Below are 26058 nucleotides of genomic sequence, written 5' to 3'. Positions count from 1 at the left end.
TTTTATATCTTTCCCCTCTCACCTTAAACCTATGCCCTCTAGTTCTGGACTCCCCCACCCCAGGGAAAAGGCTTTGCCTATTTATCCTATCCATGCCCCTCATAATTTTGTAAACCTCTATAAGGTCACCCCTCAGCCTCTGACGCTCAAGGGAAAACAGCCCCAGCCTGTTCAGCCTCTTCCTATAGCTCAAATCCTCCAACCCTGGCAACATCCTTGTAAATCTTTTCTGAACCCTTTCAAGCTTCACAACATCTTTCTGATAGGAAGGAGACCAGAATTGCATGCAATATTCTAACAGTGGTCTAACCAAAGTCCTGTACAGCCGCAACATGACCTCCCAACTCCTGTACTCAATACTCTGACTAATAAAGGAAAGCATACCAAACGCCTTCTTCACTATCCTATCTACCTGCGACTCCACTTTCAAGGAGCTATGAACCTGCACTCCAAGGTCTCTTAGTTCAGCAACACTCCCTAGGACCTTACCATTAAGTGTATAAGTCTGCTAAGATTTGCTTTCCCAAAATGAGGCACCTCGCATTTATCTGAATTAAACTCCATCTGCCACTTCTCAGCACATTGTCCCATCTAGTCAAGATCCTGTTGTAATTTGAGGTAACCCTCTTCGCAGTCCACTACACCTCCAATTTTGGTGTCATCTGCAAACTTACTAACTGTACCTCTTATGCTCACATCCAAATCATTTATGTTAATGACAAAAAGTAGAGGACCCAGCACCGATCCTTGTGGCACTCCACTGGTCACAGGCCTCCAGTCTGAAAAACAACCCTCCACCACCACCCTCTGTCTTCTACCTTTGAGCCAGTTCTGTATCCAAATGGCTAGATCTCCCTGCATTCCATGAGATCTAACCTTGCTAATCAGTCTCCAATGGGGAACCTTGTCGAACGCCTTACTGAAGTTCATGTAGATCACATCTACTGCTCTACCCTTATCAATCCTCTTTGTCACTTCTTCAAAAAACTCAACCAAGTTTGTGAGACATGATTTCCCATGCACAAAGCCATGTTGACTATCCCTAATCAGTCCTTGCCTTTCCAAATACATGTACAGCCTGTCCCTCAGGATTCCCTCCAACAACTTGCCCACCACTGAGGTCAGGCTCACTGGTCTATAGTTCCCTGGCTTCTCTTTACCGCTCTTCTTAAACAATGGCACCACGTTTGCCAACCTCCAGTCTTCCGGCACCTCATCTGTGACTATCGATGATACAAATATCTCAGCAAGAGGTCCAGCAATCACTTCTCTGGCTTCCCACAGAGTTCTTGGGTACACCTGATCAGGTCCTGGGGATTTATCCAGCTTTAACCGTTTCAACACATCCAGCACTTTCCTGCAGAAATGTCGTGCAGTTGAGATAACTGACCTCCAACAATCACAACCATCTTCCTATGTGAACTAGTGTTTGATAGCCTTTGCAGTATCCAGCACAACCAACTGATTTTTGATATCATGTAAGAGAATTGAATTGACTGAAGACTGGCATCTGTAATACTGAGGACATCTGGAGGATGCTGAGGTAGATCAACCTCTCAGCAGTTCTGGCTAATGATTTCTGTGACTGCTTCAGCTTTACTGTGCTGGGCTCCCCCATCATTGAGGATGCAGCCTTTTGCTCCAGTGCACTGTTTAACTATCCACATCATTCATGACTTGATATGGCAGGACTGCAGAGATTAGGTCTGAACCATTCATTGTGGCATGGCTTAGCTCTGTCTATCACTTGCTGTTTATGCTTTTAGGCATGTGTGTAGTCCTATTGGTGGCTTCATCAGGTCACACTTCATTTTAGGTATGCCTGGTGCAGCTACTGGCATGTCCTCCTGCTCTCTCCATTGAAACGAAGTTGATCCCCTGGCTTGATGGTAATGGTAGAGTGGGGATATGCTGGGCCATGAGATTACACATAGTGTAGAGTGCAATTCTGCTGCTGTTGATGGCCGACACTGCCTCATGGATATCCAGTCTTGATTTACTAGTTCTGTTTCAAAGTTTATCTCATTGAGCACAGTGATTGTTCCACACATCATGATGTAAGGTACTCTCAGTGGTTACTCTTACTGATTAGATTAGAGGGTAAAAAGACCCTCTTGGGAGTCATCTACAGGCCCCCAAACAGTAGTCTGGATGTCGGATGCAAGTTAAATCAGGAGCTGAAATTGGCCTGTCGCAAAAATGTCACTACAGTTGTTATGGGGGATTTTAACATGCAGGTAGACTGGGAGAATCAGGATGGTATTGGGCCACAAGAAAGAGACTTTGTGGAGTGCCTCAGAGATGGATTCTTAGAGCAGCTGGTGCTGGAGCCGACCAGGGAGAAGGCAATTCTGAATCTGGTTTTGTGTAATGATCCAGAATTGGTCAGAGACCTCGAAGTGAAGGAGCCATTGGGAAGTAGTGACCATAATACAATAAGCTTCAATCTGCAATTTGAGAGGGAGAGGGTACAGTCGGAGGTGACAGTACTTCTGTTGAATAAAGGGAATTATGGAGCTATGAGGGAGGAGCTGGCCAAAGTTCAATGGTGCAATACCTTAGCAGGGATGACCGTGGAGGAACAATGGTGGATATTTTTGTGTATAATGCAGAAGTTGCAGGATCAGTTCATTCCTAAAAGGAAGAAAGATCCCAGGAGGAGGCATGGGCGGCCGTGGCTGACGAGGGAAGTAAAGAAACATATAAAGTTAAAAGAGAAAAAGTATAACATAGCTAAGATAAGTGGGAAAACTGAGGACTGGGAAGCTTTTAAAGAGCAACAGAGGATTACTAAGAAGGAAATACGCAGAGGAAAAATGAGGTACAAAGGTAAACTGGCCAAGAATATTAAGGAGGATAGTAAAAGCTTTTTTAGGTATGTGCAAGGCAAAAAAATGGTTAGGACAAAAATTGGGCCCTTGAAGACAGAAACAGGGGAATATATTACTAGGAACAAAGAAATGGCAGAGGAATTAAATGGGTACTTCAGATCTGTGTTCACTGGGGAAGACACAAGCAATCTCCCCGAAGTAACAGTGGCTGAAGGACCTGAACTTAAGGGAACTTATATTTGCCAGGATGTGGTGTTGGAGAAGCTGTTAGGTCTGAAGGTCGATAAGTCTCCGGGGCCTGATGGTCTGCATCCCAGGGTACTGAAGGAGGTGGCTCGGGAAATCGTGGATGCGTTGGTGATTATTTTCCAGAGTTCAATAGATTCGGGGTCGGTTCCTGAGGATTGGAGGGTGGCTAATGTTATACCACTTTTTAAGAAAGGTGGGCGAGAGAAAGCAGGTAATTATAGACCAGTTAGTCTGACCTCAGTGGTGGGAAAGATGCTGGAGTCTATTATAAAGGATGAAATTACTGCACATCTGGATAGTAGTAACAGGATAGGACAGAGTCAGCATGGATTTATGAAGGGGAAATCATGCTGAATAATCTTCTTGAATTTTTTGAGGATGTAACTATGAAGTTGGATGAGGGAAATCCAGTAGATGTAGTGTACCTGGACTTTCAGAAAGCTTTTGATAAAGTCCCACACAGGAGGTTAGTGAGTAAAATTAGGGTGCATGGTATTGGGGGCAAAGTACTAGATTGGATTGAAAATTGGTTGGCTAATAGGAAACAAAGGGTAGTGATAAACGGCTCCATTTCGGAATGGCAGGCAGTGACCAGTGGGGTACCGCAGGGATCCGTGCTGGGGCCACAGCTTTTTACAATATATGTTAATGATATAGAAGATGGTATCAGCAATAACATTAGCAAATTTGCTGATGATACAAAGCTGGGTGGCAGGGTGAAAAGTGATGAGGATGTTAGGAGATTACAGGGTGACCTGGACAAGTTAGGTAAGTGGGCAGATGCATGGCAGATGCAGTTTAATGTGGATAAATGTATGGTTATCCACTTTGGTAGCAATAACAGGAAGGCAGACTACTACCTCAATGGAATCAATTTATGTAAAGGGGCAGTACAGAGAGATCTGGGTGTTCTTGTACACCAGTCAATGAAGGTAAGCATGCAGGTACAGCAGGTAGTGAAGAAGGCTAATAGCATGCTGGCCTTCATAACAAGAGGAATTGAGATTAGAAACAAAGAGGTGCTTCTGCAGCTGTCCAGGGCCCTGGTGAGACCACACCTGGAGTACTGTGTGCAGTTCTGGTCTCCAAATTTGAGAAAAGACATTCTGGCTATTGAGGGAGTGAGCGTAGGTTCACGAGGTCAATTCCTGGAATGGCAGGATTACCGTACACTGAAAGACTGAAGCGACTGGGCTTGTATACCCTTGAGTTTCGAAGATTGAGAGGGGATATGATTGAGACGTATAAGATTATGAAAGGATTGGACACTCTGGCAGTAGGAAACATATTTCCACTGATGGGTGAGTGCCAAACCAGAGGACACAGCTTAAAAATACGGGGTAGACCATTTAGGACAGAGCTCAGGAGAAACTTCTTCACCCAGAGAGTGGTGGCTGTGTGGAATGCTCTGCCACAGGGGGGCAGTGGAGGCCCACTCTCTGGATTCATTTAAGAAGGAGTTGGATAGAGCTCTCAAAGATATTGGAATCAAGGATTATGGAGATAAGGCAGGAACAGGATACTGATTAGGAATGATCAGCCATGATTATATTGAATGGCGGTGCAGGCTCGAAGGGCTGAATGGCCTATTCCTGCACCTATTGTCTATTGTCTATTGTCTATTCCCTACAGTGTGGAAACAGGCCCTTCGGCCCAACAGGTCCACACCGACCCTCCAGAGACTAACCCATCCAACCACTTTTTCCCTCTGACTAATGCACCTAATTGACAATTTAAGCACAGCCAATTCACCTAACCTGCACATCTTTGGATCGTGGGAGAAAACCGGAGCGCCCGGAGGAAACCCACGCAGACACGGGAAGAATGTGCAAACTCCACACAGACAGTCACCCGAGGTTGGAATCAAACCTGGGACCCTGGTGCTGTGAGGCAACAGTGCTAACCACTGAGCCACCATGCCGCCCATACTAGTACTGTCCTGGATAGATTAGTGAGAGTGTGGTCAAGTATTACATTCCCTCTTGTTGATTCCATCACTACCTGACACAGTCCCAGGCCAGCAGCTATATCCTTTAGGAAATGACTAGCTTGATCACTAGTGCTGCTGCTGGATCCACTCTTGGTGGCGGATAATAAAGTCACACCCAGAGTACGTTATGTGCTCTTGCCACCCTCAGTGCTACCTCTAAATGATGTTCAACATGGGGTTTCCTTGCCTATCATTGACTGGTGCCATGAGACTTTAGAGTGTCCTGACTCAATATGGAGAACTCCTTGTGCAACTCCCTCCTCCTGTGCGCCACCTGTGGCTGGGACAGGATATAATCAGGAATGGTGATGATAGTGTCTGAGAAATTGTCTGTCAGGTGTCATTCCATACATATACCTATGGTCAGGCTGTTGCTTGATTTGTCAGTGAGACAGCTCTCCCAGTGTTATCACTAGCCCAGGATTTTGCAGAATTAACAGGGCTGTTCTGTCATTGTCATTTCAGGTGCCTAGGTCTAAAACAAATAGTTAGTCCAGTTTCATTTATTTTTTGAGACTTGTGATTATTAACTTGCTGGGGCATTTCAGAGGGAAATTTGTTATGGTTCATAGTTGCTGTATGTTATGCTGACACTGTGTCCCTTTAAGAGATGAGTCATGTGACATAGGTGAGTCATCAGCCAGAATTCACTAGTTTATTCAGCTTTACTTGAGCTTTTACAGAGTGCACAATTTAGGAATAAAACACTCCTTGCTGAGTTGCAGAAAATGATGAGTTTGTATGTTCTTAGTTCTGACTGAAGCCTAGTAACTGTTCAGTACAAAATAAAAAGAGAGCCACGTTGCTATGGATCTGGATTCATATGTAGGCCAGAATAAGTAAGGTACACAATTTCTTCAAAGTGGTCACCTACTCTATGCTTCCTAGTGTACAGCAGACCTCATTGTGAGCAGCAAACGTAGTAGACCAGATTGAGTGAGGTGCAGTAAAGTATGGTTTCAGCTGTAAAGCATGTTTGGGGCCTTGGTGAGGAGGAAAGAAGTAAATGGACAGGAGTTGCATCTTCTGTGATTGCACAGGAAGGTGTTGTGGACAATGTGGGGAGGTGTTGGGGATGGCAGAGGAATGGACCAGGGTATCCCAGAGGAAACAATCCCTGTGAAATGCTGACAAGGGCCAGGAAGGGAATATGTGTCTGGGAATGTGTGTCTGGTGGGAATACCTACTTTCGGTCTGCAAAAACAATCTTGAGCTTCCTCTTGCCTGCCACTTCAACACACCACTGTGTGCCCTGGACAATATCTCTGTCGCAGGCCTGCTGCAGTGCTCCAGCAAGACTCATTGCAAACGGAAAGAACAGCATCTCATTTTCTACTTGGGGACCATACAACCTTCAGAATTCAACACTGAGTTCAATAATTTTAGAAGGTGAACACCACCTTCTATGTCCTTTACATTCCTCCACACTCACGCATTGTCATGTCATGGCTGCTTTCAGCACTGCCAACCCACTTGCACCAATTTATGATTCCTATCATTGGCTTTCATACTCCCTGGCTTACTGCTCAGCCCTTTGCCTAACTATTGATTTCGCTCTTTCTCTCTGGACTCCATCTCTGCCTCACCAATCACCCCATCTTCAGCAGTTTTCCACCTTTTCCGAGCTCTGAAGAAGGATCGCCAGGCACAAAACATTAACTCTGCTTTCTCTCCACAGATGCTGCCTGACCGGTTAAGGTTCTGCAGCAATTTCTGATTTGCATCTCTAGAACATTACCTGGATCTCTGGATTATGATTAGTCTGGGCCATCATCTCTGCCTTGTGTTTCAAGTTTTGCTCATCACAGTAAGAAACCTGTCCAGCACCACAAATAATCTCCAATAGAAAAATGTGAATTATGAGAATTTATGAGGTGAGTCAAAGACCATGAAAAATATGTGAAATATACTGCTGTGCATTTATTTCAGGTAAGTTTTAAATGAATTGAAAATGCTTAGAAATCTTTCATAGATTTTTGAATAAATGCTTATTGATTATACATAGTTATATAAGATTACTGTGCTTTTGTTGAAAAATATAATCATCACATTAAAATAACATGGCAGCATACCACAAGGAAAGTGGATTAACAGATCCCATGTCCAGATTGGAAGATGAATTAGAATTAGAAGTACAAACAGGCTATTTGACCTCTCAAGTCTACTTCACCATTCAATAAGAGTATGGCTGATCCGATTGTGTTTTGAACACCATGTTTCCACCAAATCCTGATAACCTTTAATTCCGTTACCTAACAAGAATCTCTCTACCTCTGCCTTAAAAATGTTTAATGATCCCACCTCCACCACCTTCTGAAGTGGGGAACTTTAAAGTCACACAACTCTCTGAGAGCACGAAAATCTCCTCATCTCTGTCCTAAAAGGATGACCCATAATTTTTAAACAGTGACCCCTAGTTCTGGACGCCTCCTCAAGATAAAACAATCTTTCTACATCTGTCTTGCCAAAACCATACAGGACCTTAAATACTTCAATAATTAAATTTTTCCTTCTATGTTTGTGTTATCTACAAATTTATCTACCATGCCTTTACTCCCTTTATCTCCTTTATCAATATAAATTGTTAAAAATTGAGGCTCCAGCACAGACTCCTGTGTCATATCCTGTCAATCACAAAATAGCTGATTAATGCATGTTTTTTATTTTCTCCCAGACAGCCAATCATCCAAAATGTTACCCTGTATATCACGAGTCATACTTTGTGCAATAATCTTTCACGTAACAGGTTGTCACATACATTTTGAAAGTCCAAGTATAGTACGTCTACTGACTCACCTATATCCACTGCACATATTACTCTTTCATACTTTCTTTCCTTCCTTCCTTGTATAAAGAAGCATTTACGCACGCAACCGAATGGCTTTTTCTCACCACCAAATTGTCAAAGGTGTTTTTCAAGTATTCATCACCACAGGAAATCACCAACTGGTTAATTAACATGTCAATTGTTAAAGGCAGTGCAGGCCACCATAGATAATGAAGGTGGCTAAATCAAAATGGAGTTGGAAGGGGGATATTACTTTTTGAAATAACTAAAATAAATTGATTAAACATGATTTCTCTTTTCCAAACCACGCTGACTCTTCCAGATTATCTTGAGTTTTTATAAGTGCCAAGCTGTAACCTCTTTAATGATCTAACTTAACCACTTTCTCCAAGGCAGGCATCTAACTAACTGGCCTATCATTTTCTACCTCTGTCCCTTCTTGGTTAGAGGGGTTACATTTACTCATATAGGACTATATTTCTAATTTGATGCAACCATTCCTGGATCAAACAATTATATTAGATTAGATTACTTACAGTGTAGAAACAGGCCCTTCGGCCCAACAAGTCCACACCGACCTGCCGAAGCACAACCTACCCAAACCCCTACATTTACCCCTTACCTAACACTACGGAGAATTTAGCATGGCCAATTCACCTGACCTGCACATCTTTGGACTGTGGGAGGAAACCGGAGCACCCGGAGGAAACCCACGCAGACACGGGGAGAATGTGCAAACTCCACACAGTCAGTCGTCTGAGGCGGGAATTGAACCCGGGTCTCTGGCACTGTGAGGCAGCAGTGCTAACCACTGTGCCACCCACTAATGTTTAAAAAATTGACACAACTAATTAACCTACCTCATTAACCACCTCTTTTAAGACACTAAGGTAAGTATACCAGGACCTGAAGATCCAACAGACTCCAGCTCCATTAGTTTTCTCACTAGTGCTTCCCAAGTGACTAATTTCACCAGGTTCCTTTTTCCTTTCCACCTTCTGATTTAGAGACTGTCTTAGATCCTCTATAATGAAGACAGAAACACAATTTTTGTTCATTTCATCTGTTATTTTCTTTATAATTTACTATAAACCCACTTATTCTCACTCTTCAGAGGACCAATACTCACTTTACTTACTCTTTTGTATTTTTCAAAATACCAAAAGAAACTCTTGTTATTCATTTTAACCCTTCTCAGCTAGCTTCCTCTCATTGTCTAAGTTATTTCTTGTAATTAACTTTTTAGCTATTCTCTGCCATTCTTTACATTTTGTTCAATCATCTGACCTGACAGATGATAACTTTGATGTTTTCCTTAATTTCTGTAGATAGCCATGGATGGCGGGTTCTCCTTTTAGAACCTTTCTTTACAGTAGGAAATTATGAATTATTCTTATTATAAACATTGAATGACCTGAAGTTGTGGGGAAACCACTGTTGTGACACAATAACTCTCTCCAGAACTCTATTCAAAGAGCAATTAAATGAAGAAAAATTGCTAGAACAGCAATGGTGACCAAAACCAAGCCCAGGGAATCAGAATGAAGAGGATAATAGATAATGAATGGTGTTTGGAGATTTACTAAGGAATTGCAGTAACTGGAGCAAGGTGTTGGTTGACTGAATGTATTTGAAGCAATGGAACACAGCAAACCGCAGGAGAACGCACTGTGTTTTGGTTGAGTCAGAGCTTCTGAGTGGGAATCATCTGATTTCTGAGAGGAAAGCACCAGTGTTGCAATCAGCCTCAATGAAAAGGCCTTTGGTCAAGTTGTCCTGACTGTTTTATCACAGAAAAAAAATACATGGAATAAATACCAACACCATATTGCTAAAAATGTGCATAAGCAAAGTTCAAAGAATGTGTTGTCTGAGCCAGAATCTAGGTGAAAGAAAAGCTTTATAAAGGGAGAGATTGTAAATCTAAGATTTTCAGAGATGCCAAAAGCTCTGAAGAATAATATTAAAACAAAATTGATGTGCAGGTTAATTTATATTGTTATAAAATATGCTATTTTCAGTACATTTTTGTTGCTTTTGTTGTTTGGAGGTCTGATATTTAAATTTGCCAGGAAGGAAATATGAGAGCTAGGTTTTGGGAAAGATATTTGAATAATTAAATTAGTTCAATTTCTAATGTGATTGATAGATTTCCCTCAGTGCAAATGACTGGATGCTTCTGATTTCTAAACATGATGTTTGAATCATAAAGATGAAGTGTGGAGATTGTAAAATTGTGAACCTGTGTGCTGACATAGGCAGTGTGATGCATGGACCATAATGAAGATAAAACGTACTCTGAACTATTTATAATATGTGGATTTCCCCTGGAGTTAGTTATAATAAATTGGATGATACATTGTTTTATCAAGAGAGTAGATCCTATTATTTGTTGTACAATATATAATTTTCTAATAAAGGACAGCTTTGTCTATCAAGGCTACAAAGTCTAATCGCTAATAAATAGTCTTAAGTGTAGGTTATAGGTGGTATTTGATCAGAGAACTTTGCAAACTGCAAACATGGGTTAGGAAAATGGATGAGTGTGATTTAATAGGGGTTGGTGGGGAGGGATTTTTACTTTGATCTTTGACCTTGTGACAGCTGAATCAATGAAGTGCAAGTACACTTGTGCTTAAGTGAATAATGTTTTTGATGTACTACGTGATTCTTTTAAACCCAAAGACCATACGATAGAGGGGGTAGAATTAGGCCATTCACTCCTTCAAGGCTCATTCCCCATTCAGTCTTGGTTGTGTTTCTACCTTTTCCCCATCATTTTTGATCCCCTTAACAATCAAGAACCTATCTATCTCTGTCTTAAATATATCCAATGACTCGGCCTCCACAGCCTTCCATGGCAATGAGGCCCAACCTCTGGCTGAAGAAATTTCTACTCAGCTTGGTTCTAAGGGGTCATCCCTTCACTCTGAGGCTGTACCCTCAGGTCTTAGTCTCTCGTAGTGAAACCATCTTCTCCATGTCCACGCTGTGCAGGCATCTCAGTATTCTGAAGTTTCAGGGGATTGGGAAGGCCAAGAAAAGACAATTAAAAAAGAAGTAAGGAGGGAGAGGATTAATTATGAGGATAAGCTATCCAGTAATATAAAAGAAGATTGCAAAAGTTTCTTTAGATATATAAAAGGTAAAAGAGAGGCAAAGGTGGACATTGGGCTGCTTAAAATGATGCTGGAGAAATAATAATGGGAAACAAAAAAATAGCGGAGGAACTGAATTAGTACAGAGGAATCTCGATTATCCGGCATTCGATTATCCGAATATCGGATTATCCGGCAAGATCGTAAGGTCCTGATGCTTGGCTAAACTATGTTATCTGGCATTTGATTATCTGGCATTTGATTAACTGAATGAAATACTGCCAGCCTGTGTCCTTTGGATAATCGAGGTTCCTTTGTACTTTGTGTCATTCTTCATGGTAGAAGACATGAGTAACATCCCAAAAAGTCAAGAGAAGTCAGAGGGTAGAGGTGACCATAGTGGCCATCACCAAGAAGAAGGTGCTAGAAAAACTGAAAGTGCATAAATCACCTGGACCAGATGGATTAAACCCCAGAATTTGAAGGAGATAGTTAAAGAGATATTGGAGAGGTTGGTGGTGATGTTTTAGGAATCACTGGAGTCAGGGAGGGTTTGAGGGGACTGTAAATTGCTAATGTGGCACCCTTGTTTAAGAAGGGAGTGCGACAAAAGACAGGAAATTACAGGCCGATTAGCCTGACCTCAGTATTGGTAAGATTTTGAAGTCTATTGTGAAGAATAAGATTTCTGAATATTTTGAAGTGTGTGGTAAAATAGGGCAAAATCAGCATGGTTTTATCAAAGGGAGGTCATGCCTGACAAATCTGTTAGAATTATTTGAGGACGTAACAAGCATGTTAGACAAAGGAGAGCCAATGGATGTTATCTACATGGACGTTCAGCAGGCCTTTGACTTGTTGCTTGCACAGGAGGCTGCTGAGAAAGATAAAAGCACTATTAGAGGCAAGGTACTAGCATGGATAGAAGATTGGCTGTCTGCCAGAAAGTAGAGAGTGGAGATAAAAGGGTCCTTCTCAGGATGGTAGCTGATCACTAGTGGAGTTCTGCAAGGGTCAGTGTTGGAATCACAACTTTTCACTTTATACATTAATGATCTAGATGAAGAATCTGAGGGCATTCTGGCTAAGTTTGCAGATAATACAAAGATAGGTGGAGGGACAAGTAGTACTGAGGAGGCGGGGAGGCTGCAGAAGGATTTGGACAGGTGAGGACAGTGGGCAAAAGAAGTGGCTGGGGAATACACCGTGGGAAAGTGTGAAGTCATGCACTTTGGTAGGAGGAATAGAACATAGACTCTTTTCTAAATGGGGAGAAAATTCAGAAATCTGAAGTACGAAGAGACTTGGGAGTTATAGTCCAGGATTCTCTCAAGGTAAACTTGCAGGTTGAGTCAGTAGTTATGAAGGCAAATGCAATGATGGCATTTATTTTGAGAGGACTTGAAACAGGGATGTACTTCTGCGGTTCTATAAGGCTCTCAAGACCCAATTTGAAGTATTGAGCACAGTTTTTGGCCATGTCTCAGGAAGGCCCTGGAGCGTGTTCAGAGGAGGTTCACGAGAATGGTCCCAGGAATGAAAAGCTTAATGTTTGAAGACTCTGGGTTTATACTCGATGGAGTTTAAAAGGAAGTGGAGGGGGAGGATCTAATTGAAATTTACAGAATACTGAATGGCCAGGACAGAGTGGATGTTGGAAAGATGCTTTCCTTGATAGGAGAGACTAGGACCTGAGGGCATTGGCTTAGAGTAAAAGGAAGGCTTTTTAGAATGGAGATAAGGAGAAACTCTTTCAGCCAGAGAGTGGCGAATCTATAGAATTAATTGCCACAAAGGCTATGGAGGCTTAGTCATTGAGTATATTGAAGACAAAGTTAGATAGGTTCTTGATTGTTAAGGGGATCACAGGTTATGGGGAGCATGTGGGAGAATGGGGTTGAGAAACTTAACAGCCATGATTGAATGGCCAGATGGGCCAAATGGCCTAATTTCTGCTCCTATGTTTTATGTTGAAGAGTTTGGTGTTGGAAAAGCACAGCCTGTCAGGCAGCATCCGAGGAGTAGGAGAGTTGACATTTCAGGCATAAGCCCTTCATCAGGAATGAGGCTGACCCTGACTGGCTGTGCTTTTCCAGCACCACACTCTTTGACTCTGATTTTACTCCAGCATCTGCAGTCCTCACTTTCTCCTATGTCTTATGGTCTTATTTAGTAGTACATCCCTGCTCTTGTATTCTATCCCTCTTGAAATGAATGTTAACATTGAATTTACTTTCCTAACTGCCAACTGAGCCTGCATGGTAACCTTAAGAAAATCCTGAATAAAACTTCCAAGTGCCTTTGTGCTTCAGATTTCCAAAGCCTTTCCCATTTAGAACTTCGACTATGCCACTATTCTTCCAACCAAAAGTGCATCAGTGCACACATTCCAAAATTATATTGCCACATTATATTCCACCTGCCAATTCTTTGCCCACTCTCTTAGCTTGTTCAAGTTCTTCTGCAGCCTCCCTGCCTCCTCAACACTACCCATCCCTCCATCTATCTTTGTATCATCGCAAACTTAGCAATAATGTCCTCAGTTCCTTTGTCTAGATTGTTAATGTACAACATGAATAGTTGTAGTCCCAACACTGACCTCTGTGGAACTTCACTGGTGACCAGCTGCCATTCTGAAAAACACCACCTTATCCCTACTCTATTCCCTTTGTCTATCAGCCAAACCTCCAACCATGCCATATTTTGCCCCAACACCATGTGCTGTTACCTTATTTAGCAGCCTCCTGTATGGCGCCTTGTCAAAAGCCTTCTGGAAATCCAAATAGGTCACAGCACCGGCTCTCCTCAGTCTAATTTGCTCACTCCCTCCTCAAAAGATCCTAACAGATTTGTCAGGCATGACACTGATGAAGCCATTCTGACACAGCCCTATTTTACCTTGCATTTCCAAGTACTCAGCAATCTTATCCTTAATAGTGAACTCTAAAATTTTACCAACAACCAAGGTCAGGCTAACTGGCCTATGGTTTCCTATCTTCTGCCTCCATCCCTTCTTTAACACAGGTGTTATATTAGCCATTTTTGAATACTCTGACATCCTTCCTGACTCCTGTAGTTCCTGAAAGATCACCACCAATGCCTGTACAATCTCCTGAGTTCTGTCCTTTGGAACTCTGGAACATAGTCTACCTGATCTAGGTTCCACCGTCAGACCGTTCAGCTTCAGCAGCACCATCTCCTTAGCGATGGCCACTGCACTCATCTCTGGAAAACCTCTCTGCAGTCATTGGTCAGCTGGTTGTGTTGACTCCCTATTCAATTATTACAATTTGCCATGCCTAAAAACAGCATAGTTCAGAATAAAAAGCTTCAATGAGTAACTCAGCTAATGGTCTGTATTGGACTGAAGGCCCAAAGCTTTTGTTATTTACTCAATGCCAAGTTTCCCTGTTGATGGGCCTAACAGAGAAGGCAGATGAACTCAGGGCATGGTTAGGAACATGGGACTGGATATCATAGCAATTAGTGAAACATGGCTCAGGGATGGGCAGGACTGGCAGCTTAATGTTCAAGGATACGAATGCTACAGGAAGGATAGAAAGGGAGGTGAGAGAGGAGGGCTGTGTGGTATTTTTGATAAGGGATAGCATTACAACTGTGCTGAGGGAGGATATTCCTGGAAATACATCCGGGGAAGTTATTTGGGCGGAACTGAGAAATAAGAAAGGGATGATCACCTTATTGGGATTGTATTATAGACCCCCTTATAGTCAGAGGGAAATTGACAAACAAATTTGTAAGGAGATCTCAGCTATCTGTAAGAATAATAGGGTGGTTATGGTCGGGGATTTTAACTTTTTAAACATAGACTGGGAGTACCGTAGTGTTAAGGATCAGATGGAGAGGAATTTGTTAAGTGTGTACAAGACAATTTTCTGAGTCAGTATGTGGATGTACCTACCAGAGAAGGTGCAAAACTTGACCTACGCTTGGAAAATAAGGCAGGGCAGGGGGCTGAGGTGTCAGTGTGGGAGCACTTTGGGGCCAGCGACCATAATTCTATTAGATTTAAAATAATGATGGAAAAGGATAGACCAGATAGAGTCATAGAGATGTACAGCATGGAAACAGACCCTTCGGTCCAACCCGTCCATGCCGACCAGATATCCCAACCCAATCTAGTCCCACCTGCCAGCACCCGGCCCATATCCCTCCGAACCTTTCCTATTCATATACCCATCCAAATGCCTCTTAAATGTTGCAATTGTACCAGCCTCCACCACATCCTGTGGCAGCTCATTCCATATACGTACCACCCTCTGTGTGAAAAAGTTGTCCCTTAGGTCTCTTTTATATCTTTCCCCTCTCACCCTAAACCTATGCCCTCTAGTTCTGGGCTCCCCGAGGCCAGGGAAAATACTTTGCCTATTTGTCCTATCCATGCCCCTCATAATTTTGTAAACCTCTATAAAGGTCACCCTTCAACCTCCGATGCTCAAGGGAAAACAGCCCCAGCCTGTTCAGCCGCTCCCTGTAACTCAGATCCTCCAACCCTGGCAACATCCTTGTAAATCTTTTCTGAACCTTTCAAGTTTCACAACATCCTTCCAATAGGAAGGAGACCAGAATTGCACGCAATATTCCAACAGTGGCCTAACCAATGTCCTGTACAGCCACAACATGACCTCCCAACTCCTGTACTCAATACTCTGACCAATAAAGGAAAGCATTCCAAACGCCTTCTTCACTATCCTATCTACCTGAGATCTAAAAGTTGAAGTTCTAAATTGGAGAAAGGCCAATTTTGATGGTATTAGGCAAGAACTTTCGAAAGCTGATTGGGGCAGATGTTCACAGGTAAAGGGACGGCTGGAAAATGGGAAGCCTTCAGAAAAGAGATAACATGAATCCAGAGAAAGTACAATACTGTTAGAGTGAAAAGAAAGGCTGGTAGGTAGAGGGAATGCTGGATGAATAAAGAAATTGAGGGTTTGGTTAAGAAAAAGAAGGAAGCATACGTCAGGTATAGACAGGACAGATCGAATGAATCCTTAGAAGAGTATAAAGGAAGTAGAAGTATACTTAAGAGGGAGGTCAGGAGGGCAAAAAGGGGACATGAGATAGCTTTGGCAGATAGAGTTAAGGAGAATCCAAAGAATATTTACAAATATATTAAGGACAAAAGTGTAACTAGGGAGAGAATAGAGCCCCTCAAAAGATCAGCAAGACAGCTTTTGTGTTGAGCCACAGAAAATGGGGGAGATACTAAACAAGTATTTTGCATCAGTATTTACTGTGGCAAAGGATATGGAAGATATACACTGTAGGGAAATAGATGGTGACATCTTGCAAAATGTCCATATTACAGAGGAGGAAGTGCTGGATGTCTTGAAATGCATAAAGGTGGATAAATCCCCAGGACCTGATCAGGTGTACCCAAGGACTCTGTGGGAAGCGAGAGAAGTGATTGCTGGGCCTCTTGCTGAGATATTTGTATCATCGATAGTCACACGTGAGGTGCCAGAAGACTGGAGGTTGGCTAACATGGTGCCACTGTTTAAGAAGGGTGGTAAGGACAAGCCAGGGCACTACAGACCTGTGAGCCTGATGTTGGTGGTGGGCAGGTTGTTGGAGGGAATCTTGAAGGATGGGATGTAAATGTATTTGGAAAGGCAAGGACTGATTAGGGATAGTCAACATGGCTTTGTGTGTGGGAAATCATGTCTCACAAACTTGATTAAGTTTTTTGAGGAAGTAACAAAGAGGTTTGATGAGGGCAGAGCGGTAGATCTGATCTATATGGACTTCAGTGAGGTGCTCGACATGTTTCCCCATGGGAGACTGATTAGCAAGGTTAGATCTCATGAAATACAGGGAGAACTAGCCATTTGGATACACAACTGGCTCAAAGGTAGAACACAGAGGGTGGTGGTGGAGAGTTGTTTTTCAGACTGGAGGCCTGTGACCAGTGGAGTGCCACAAGGATCGGTGCTGAGTCCTCTAGTTTTTGTTATTTACATAAATGATTTGGATGCGAGCATAAGAGGTATAGCTAGTAAATTTGCAGATGACGCCAAAATTGGAGGTATAGTGGACAGCGAAGAGGGTTACCTCAGATTACAACAGAATCTGGACCAGATGGGACAATGGGCTGAGAAGTGGCAGATGGAGTTTAATTCAGATAAATGCGAGGTGCTGCATTTTGGGAAGCAAATCTTAGCAGTACTTAAACACTTAATGATAAAGAGACCTTGGAGTGCAGGTTCATAGCTCCTTGAAAGTGGAGTCACAGTTAGATAGGATAGTGAAGAAGGCGTTTGGTATGCTTTCCTCTATTAGTCAGAGTATTGAGTACAGGAGTTGGGAGGTCATGTTGCGGCTGTACAGGACATTGGTTAGGCCACTGTTGGAATATCGTGTAAAATTCTGGTCTCCTTCCTATCAGAAAGATGTTGCAAAACTTGAAAGGTTCAGAAAAGATTTACAAAGATGTTGCCAGGGTTGGAGGATTTGAGCAATAGGGAGAGGCTGAAACAGGCTGGCGCTGTTTTCCCTTGAGCGTCGGAGGCTGAGGGGTGACCTTATAGAGGTTTATAAAATTATGAGAAGCATAGATAGGATAAATAGACAAAGTATTTTCTCTGGGGTCGGGGAGTCCAGAACTGGAGGGCATAGGTTTAGGGTGAGAGGGAAAAGATATAAAAGAGACGTAAGGGCAACATTTTCACACAGAGGGTGGTACATGTATGGAATGAGCTGCCAGAGGATGTGATGGAGGCTAGTACAATTGCAATATTGAAGAGGCATTTGGATGGATATGTGAATAGGAAGGGTTTGGAGGGATATGGGACAGGTGCTGGCAGGTGGGACTAGTTTGGGTTGAGATATCTGGTCGGTTTGGATGGATTGGACTGAAGGGTCTGCTTCCATGCTGTACATCTCTGTGACTCCATGGTTAAGGAGTGTGGAGAATACACAAGGATGATTTTCACAATCTGGTTTTGAAATAGAGGAATAATATGGAGTGGGTGGCAGCTTAAGGGGAGGATTTATCTGCCAGCACACCAGTTCCCTCACCTTCATCCGGGACCCCATACAGTCCTTCCAGGTGAGACAGAGGTTCGCATGCCTCTCATCAAACCTAGTTCACTGTATCCTGTGCTCCCGATGTGATCTTCTCTACATCGATGATACCAAATGTAAAGTAAGGCCATGTTTCGTCGATCATCTCAGCCGGGCCCGTAAAGGTAAGCCTGACCTCCTGGTCACCGCCCATTTCAATTCCTCTTCCCACCTCCTCTCCAACATGTCCATCCTCGGCCTCCTCCATTGCACAGTGAATCAGACTACAGATGAGGAACAACACCTCATCTTCTGCTTGGGCAGCCTACAGCCTGGAGGACTGAACATTGAGTTCTCCAATTTCAAATAACCTTCCCACCCATCCCCTGACTCCCTTTCCACCTCCCTCCCATCTCTCAGACTGACGCCTCCTTCCAGTTACCAACCAGATTCATTCCTCCTATCGACCTACCAGGTTGTACCTACCACCTGTACTCACCTATCACCACCTCACCACTCCGCCCCCACCACCACTTTATCTGCAACTTCCCCTAACCCCACCTCCATTCCTGAAGAAGGGTTGTACCCAAAACATCGGACTTCTCCATCTCCTCATGCTGCCTCGCTGGCAGAAGATAAGCTGGCCACAGACGGAATACATGTGAAGCAGGTAGTAGGTGAGACGAAGATAGAATTTATTGCTGAGCAGAAGGTCGGCAGTCTGTGTGAATGCGAAACATCCAGAGTTGGCTGGATTTGAGAGTTTGACAAATAGAATCATTTGAGGGTCAAGGTGAGAAATGCATGTGAGCCCAAAGAAAAAGTGATCCCGGAGAGCAGAAGCTCTTTGGAAGGGGCATGTGGCTGATAAAATGGTTTAAAGTGTAGGTTATGGAGAAATACCAATGTAACTGAAGACACAGTCCCAATGATGAGGCAAAGCCGAGGGAACACACTGTGTCTCGGGCCAAAGGGATGAAGTTTCTAAGGCAGTTTGTCGAACACTGAGATGGTGAAGGATAACTCGATGGGGCATATCACTAATGTTGCTGAGAATTCCGAAGATGATGAGTTAGAGAACCATCAGTGTAGGGAAAATAGAATTAATGAGTGACTGGAATTTGTCGGTTGTGTCACCTGCAACTGCACATTGGTAATACCACTTGCTGTTTAAGCACTAAGCCACACCGCTTACCTGTCCTGACCCACATTCCATCTTACATCACTCTCTAAATAACTGCACAGTCTTCCCTCCGTGTCCACTGTTGTCCAGCTCCTTTGTTCAATGTGAGATCATTACATGCTGAAAGCTTTCAAACAGAAACTGCATTTGCATATTGGAGCAGAAATTGACTTCTTGCCTTTCAAATACCAACAACTTTAGGATCATTGAAAGATTATTGCTTTCATCTACAGCAAGTGGTTATCAATTAAATTCTGTTGGAATAGCAAAATTCCTACAGAGCGGAAAGAGACCATTTGGCCCACTATTCCTGAGTTTACTGTCCAAAGAATATGCCACCTAGACGCAGCGTTCCATCCCATCTCTGAAACCCCGCATTTACCATTGCTAACCCAGCTAATCTGAATATTCCTAGACACTACAGGGCAATTTAGCATGGCCAATCCACTGAATCTACATATCTTTGGACTGTGGGAAGATGCGCAAATTCCACACAGACAGCCATCCAAGGCTGGGATTGAATCCAGATGCCTAGCAATGTGAGACAGCAGTGCTAACCACCCAGCCATTGTACCACACGTTTGATTTAGAATGATACAGTATTTGTTGCTACATCATGCAAAAGGTGATGTTCCTCCTGTCAATATCCTCAACTTCCTCTTCAGAAGACTAGTCCTGCTCTGCAGCTCGTGTGCCTCTCATCACATCTCCCCTTTGCCTTCTCCAGTTATGCAGAGCACATCATGGTAGGACTATGTCGCACACTCTGCTTGGAGTGTACTGAGAGACCAACAAGTACTGGCACCTCATCCTCAAGAAGCCTGTTATCCACAATACCAGTTGAAGAATGGGCTACATTGTATCTGCACTTGGTTTCAGTCGGGAAATTTATGTAACAGAGTCATCAGCCATGGTCACATTTATATTGTCAAGATCTATTGCCCAAATCTAAACTTGTCATGGGGAAAGGAAAGATGATCTGCTACAAATTACTTCACTAGCAGCCTTGGAACATTGTAGGTGAAGGGTCGAAAATGCTATGCAAGCCCCCAGTGGCTCCTTGAAATGAGTTAATTGCAGAAAAGTTTAATACAGTTATCAGCTTTGTGCTCACCAGGATAGAATGACTTTGGTTGTACTCTACAAGTGAATGGCTGATGCAATTGCAGCTTGAAGGGCCTTCTATTCATCAAAAATGAAACCTGCATGTTGTGGCAGAAAGCAAACACTGACCTTGTCCAATGCATTTGTGTGCACAGCCATTTCTGATTTGTGGTTCACGCTGAAAAGTTGAGAGAACTCCAAGGCAATGGAGGTTGCACTTGGCACAGTGTGGCTGGCTCAGCCTGGTAATTGGGAACTTACCTGAACCTCCATGTCCCTTTTTACCTCAGCACTTCCTGAATACTTATTCATCCTCTGCATTTTCCCTCCCACCACCTAGAATTACCATTGCGCACTCATCCTTACTCTCAGAACCCTGTGCCAACAATTTAGTCCCAGCCATGATGTAAACTCCCCCTTTGAGGAAATGGTGATGATGAATATGGAATCCCACACCACCCCTTCCTCTCATAGACAACTTTTCCCTCTTCAATTCCGAAACTGAGCCTCCCCACTTCTCGATAACAGCAGTGTCTCCTAGTATTATCCCTCAGTTTTAATCCTGTTAACCCCCAGCATTCACCATGGCTAAACCACACTGTACACTCTCCCCAGCAGTGTGGATGGACAGTTCTTACTAATAACTAACTAGAACTCTGACCACTCTGATTAACTTACTGCAAATCATCTGACTGCTTACATTGGACCTGCAGGACTAACAGTGGCTCATTCCCTGGACTGTAGTGAGATGGATCTCCTGATCCTAAGTGCATTGGGAACCCTGATTAGTTGCGGCTCCCTTTGACATGATTGAGGATTTGTCAATTTGACTTTAGGATATGACCATTTGGTTGATGCACACGTTAATATGGTTGCTGTGCTGGCGCATCCTGTAGGTATGAAATGGATAGAATATGTACTGCATAGCAACATGTTCCACCTCCTTAATGAATGACAACTATGATAAGCTCTTGGATTTTATGTCTACGCTAAACAGCAAGACAAAACAGAAGTAGAGTGAGCCTTTGACATATAGCTGAGGAGGCAAAACACCCAACATCAAGGCAATGCAGGAATGCTGTGAGCATCAACTAGGTACAAAATAAGTGAGTATTCAGAAAACAGGTGAAAAGCCCTGAGAGGAATGCTAGGCAACACCATGAACTGGGTGCTCCTGTCTGTCCATGAACTGTCCTCCAGCATCATTGAAATGAGGGAGCTGGTGTGCTCCACAGTGCAGCATTGAGTGAATCGGAGAAAAACGATGATGATGTGGTGAAGTGCAGTAACCGTCCATGGAATGCACCCTGACAGGTTGGTATCAGGTGTCCTAGATGGAGGTCTGGAGGTACAAGCCACAAGCTTGTTGCCCATATATCCTCTCAAACTTTTATGTCGGGACCTCACAGAATCTGGTTTCCATCCAGCCTGACAATGCATTGTAATGAGGTGAGATTGGGTAGCAATGAGGGTGATACTGGTCTCTGCTCATGAGTGAGAATGTTGTTTTGCCATCCAACACTTGGATAGAAAATGGGATTTTTTGATCTCACATCAGGAAGGTCCCTGCTGGCAATGTCACCCATTTTTCCACTTCTCTTGCCATGGCCCACATTGTTAACGGTTGAATGGCCCATTTTGAACTGCTAAGAACTCAACATCAATGATGCCATCCTTCAGCCAATTTGATTCATTCCATGTGTTATCAAGGAAATGGCTGAATGGGTTGGATACAGCAAAGAATATTGGCCCTGCCAACATTTCACAGAATAGAATCATAAAGCATTTGCAGCACAAAATGAGGCCACTTGGCATTGTATCTTCACCAGCTGAAAAACAAGCCATTCACCTCACCAATTTTCCAACATTTGATTTGCAGCCGATTTAGTCCATTGAAAATACGAATGAGGAGCAGGAAAAAGCTACTTTGCCTTTTGTACCTGCTCTTCCATTCAATATGATCGTGGCTGAACTATATACTGCACACTCCAGATTATCTCCCATAAATACCCCCTTGCTTATCAATAATTTATCTACGCCCAGTTTGAAATTCTGATAATAGTACAGAATACCTGTGCTCCAGAATGTGCAACACCTCTAGTCAAGTTGTCCCAATCCAGCTATAACAGTGTTATCTAAACAGCAAAGTGGAAAATTGCCCAGGTATGTCCTGACAACAAAAAGGAAGAGATCGAATCTGGCCAATTATTCCCCATCAGTCTAATATTGATAACCAGGAAAGTGATGGAGGAGTTGTTCATAGTGTAATCAAGTGACATTTACTCAGCAATGACTTGTACACTTGTTCAGATATGGCTTCAACTAGGCTGCTCAGCTCCTGACCTCATTACAGCTTTAGTCCAATATGAGCATAAGAATTAAACTCCAGAGGTCAACGCATTTAACTGAGTGTCGCATCAAGAGTCTACATCAAAATTTAAAGTAATGGGAATTGGGGATAAACTTCCTGCTGGTTGGAGTCATTCCTAGCACAAAGGAAGATGGTTGTGTTTGTTGGAAATCCGTCATTTCAATCCCAGGACACGGCAGCAGCAGCTCCTGAGGCTAATATTTCTAGGCCCAACAATTGTCAGCTGTTTCATGAATGATCTTCCCTCTAACTAAGGATATCTTGGTGATTATTATACAATATTCAGCACCATTCATAAATTCTCAGGTGTGAAAATAGTTGCATTCAAATGCAGTAAGGCCTGGAAAACAACTAGGCTTAGACTGATGAGCATTAAGTGACATTCACACCATAAAATTGCTAGGCAATGACAATCCCCATCACGAGGAAATCTAACCATCTCCATTTCACATTTGAAGGCAAATCTATTACTGAATCTCCCAATACCAATCACCAGTGAACTGAATATGCTTCAGCCATTTAAGTACAGAGGTTGCAAGACTGAGTCAGTGTCTGGAACTTATGACTTGAGTGTCTCACCTCCTGACCCTTCAAAGTTTGTCCAAAATCTACAAGGCACATGTCAGGAGTGTGGTGGAGTATATTTTACTTGTTAGGATGAGTGCAGCTTCAACTACACGTATGAAGCTCAACACTATCCTGCGACAAAGTAGCCCACTTGATTAGCACTCCATTAATATCTTTAACATTTCCTCCACCACAATGACAGAAGTCAGTGCCATCTAAAAGATGCACTACAGTAACTCTCCGAAGCCCTTTGGCAACACCTTCCAAACCCATGGCCTCTACTAGCCAGAAAGACAAGAGCAGTAGATCAATGGGGTCAATGATTCCTAATGAAGGGCTTTTGCCTGAAACGTCTATTTTCCTGCTTCTCGGATCCTGCCTGACCTGCTGTGCTTTTCCAGCACCAGTCTAATCTAGACTCTGGTTTCCAGCATCTCTTGTTTTTACCTACACCACCACCTACAAATGCTCCTGCATTTTACTCATCACTCTAACTTGGGACTATACAAATATATGAATTGGGAGCAGAGAATATAGCTTTCAGCCCTTCAAGCCTATTCTGCTATTCAATAAGATCATAGCTGATCTGTTTGTGTTCCAAATTGCACATTCCCATCTATCCCTGATCATCTTTGATTTCCTTGCCTTACCAGAATCTAACAACCTCCACCTTAAAAATTTTCAAACAGTCCACCTTCACTACTGTCTGAGGCAGAGTTCCAAAGTCTCTCAACTGTATGAAAGAAAACAGTTTCCCTCATCTCGTCTTAAAAGGGTGTCCTCTAATTTTAAAACAGTATCCATTAGTTCTAGATTATCACAGGATAGGTATTCTTTCAACATTAACCTTGTCAACACCTTTCAGAATCTCATGAACTCTAATCAAATCATCTATTTGATCTAAATTCCAATGGAAACATGCCCAGTCTAACCAATATTTCCTTGTAAGACAGCCCAGTCATCCAGGTATCAATCTAGTAAACATCCTCTGATCCATCTCCAAAACATTTATGTTCTGATGAAGTCACTAGACTTGAAATGTTAATTTTGTTTTCTTCCCACAGATGCTATCAGACCCATTCAGTTTCTCCAGCAATTCCTGTTTTTGTTTCAACACATTTACATCCTTCCTCAAACACGGAGGCCAACACTGCACAATATTTTAGATGTGGTCTCATCAATGTCCTATATAACTAAAGCATAAGATCCTTACTTTTATGTTCAATTTCTGTAGTGATAAAGGATAATATTCCATCCTATAGTTGCATGTTAACTTACTGTGATTCCTAATCTAGAACACCTAAATCACTTCAGAATTCAGCAGTCGTTCTCTGTTAAGTGAACTATTATCTCTTTTACAGTTGAAAATGTGTTGCTGGAAAAGCGCAGCAGGTCAGGCATAATCCAAGGAACAGGAGAATCGACGTTTCGGGCATAAGCCCTTCTTCAGGAATGAGGAAAGTGTGTCCAGCAGGCTAAGATAAAAGGAAGGGAGGAGGGACTTGGGGGAGGGGCATTGGAAATGCGATAGGTGGAGGGAGGTCAAGGTGAGGGTGATAGGCCGGAGTGGGGTGGGGGCGGAGAGGTCAGGAAGAAGATTGCAGGTTAGGAAGGCGGTGCTGAGTTCGAGGGATTTGACTGAGACAAGGTGGGGGGAGGGGAAATGAGGAAACTGGAGAAATCTGAGTTCATCCCTTGTGGTTGGAGGGTTCCCAGGCAGAAGATGTGGTGCTCTTCCTCCAACCGTTGTGTTGCCATGGTCTGGCGATGGAGGAGTCCAAGGAACTGCATGTCCTTGGTGGAGTGGGAGGGGGAGTTAAAGTGTTGGGCTACGGGGTGGTTGGGTTGGTTGGTCCGGGTGTCCCAGAGGTGTTCTCTGAAACGTTCTGCAAGTAGGCGGCCTGTCTCCCCAATATAGAGGAGGCCACATCGGGTGCAGCGGATGCAATAGATGATGTGTGTGGAGGTGCAGGTGAATTTGTGGTGGATATGGAAGTGTCCCTTGGGGCCTTGGAGGGAAGTAAGGGGGTGGTGTGGACGCAAGTTTTGCATTTCTTGCGGTTGCAGGGGAAGGTGCCGGGAGTGGAGGTTGGATTGGTGGGGGGTGTGTTACCTGACGAGGGAGTCACGGAGGGAGTGGTCTTTTCGGAACGCTGATAGGGGAGGGGAGGGAAATATATCCCTGGTGGTGGGGTCCGTTTGGAGGTGGCGCAAATGACGGCGGATGATCCGTTGTACATGAAGGTTGGTGGGGTGGTAGGTGAGGACCAGTGGGGTTCTGTCCTGGTGGCGGTTGGAGGGGCGGGGCTCTTCCTTTCCCACCGTACCAACGAGTACCCTTCCACCGACACCCTCCTTCGACTGACTGAACTGGTCCTCACCCTGAACAGCTTCCCTCCCCTCCCCTATCAGCGTTCCGAAAAGACCACTCCCTCCGTGACTCCCTCGTCAGGTCCACACCCCCCACCAACCCAACCTCCACTCCCGGCACCTTCCCCTGCAACCGCAAGAAATGCAAAACTTGCGCCCACACCTCCCCCCTTACTTCCCTCCAAGGCCCCAAGGGACACTTCCATATCCGCCACAAATTCACCTGCACCTCCACACACATCATCTATTGCATCCGCTGCACCCGATGTGGCCTCCTCTATATTGGGGAGACAGGCCGCCTACTTGCGGAACGTTTCAGAGAACACCTCTGGGACACCCGGACCAACCAACCCAACCACCCCGTAGCCCAACACTTTAACTCCCCCTCCCACTCCACCAAGGACATGCAGGTCCTTGGACTCCTCCATCGCCAGACCATGGCAACGCGACGGTTGGAGGAAGAGCGCCTCATCTTCTGCCTGGG

General features: G+C 43.7%; 1 protein-coding gene across 2 annotated transcripts in view; it reads left to right on the top strand.

The window, feature by feature from the left end:
• The first annotated feature begins 5837 nt into the window (after window positions 1-5837).
• Window positions 5838-26058, top strand: part of ccne2 (cyclin E2) — a 45071-nt gene continuing 24850 nt past the window's right edge. For both annotated transcript variants that reach the window (XM_043688037.2, XM_043688042.2), the window contains exons 1-2: window positions 5838-5914; window positions 6749-6944. In XM_043688037.2, coding sequence (XP_043543972.2) covers window positions 6940-6944 — 5 coding nt within the window. In that variant the 5' untranslated portion in view covers window positions 5838-5914; window positions 6749-6939. The remainder of the gene's footprint in view (window positions 5915-6748; window positions 6945-26058) is intronic.

Source organism: Chiloscyllium plagiosum, unplaced genomic scaffold, assembly GCF_037043375.1.
Source record: "Chiloscyllium plagiosum isolate Xiang-an unplaced genomic scaffold, Cpla_swu_hap1 HiC_scaffold_4, whole genome shotgun sequence".
NCBI lineage: Eukaryota > Metazoa > Chordata > Chondrichthyes > Orectolobiformes > Hemiscylliidae > Chiloscyllium > Chiloscyllium plagiosum.
The sequence above is the reverse complement of the archived record's forward strand: the minus strand, read 5'-3'. Positions and strand labels throughout refer to the sequence as shown.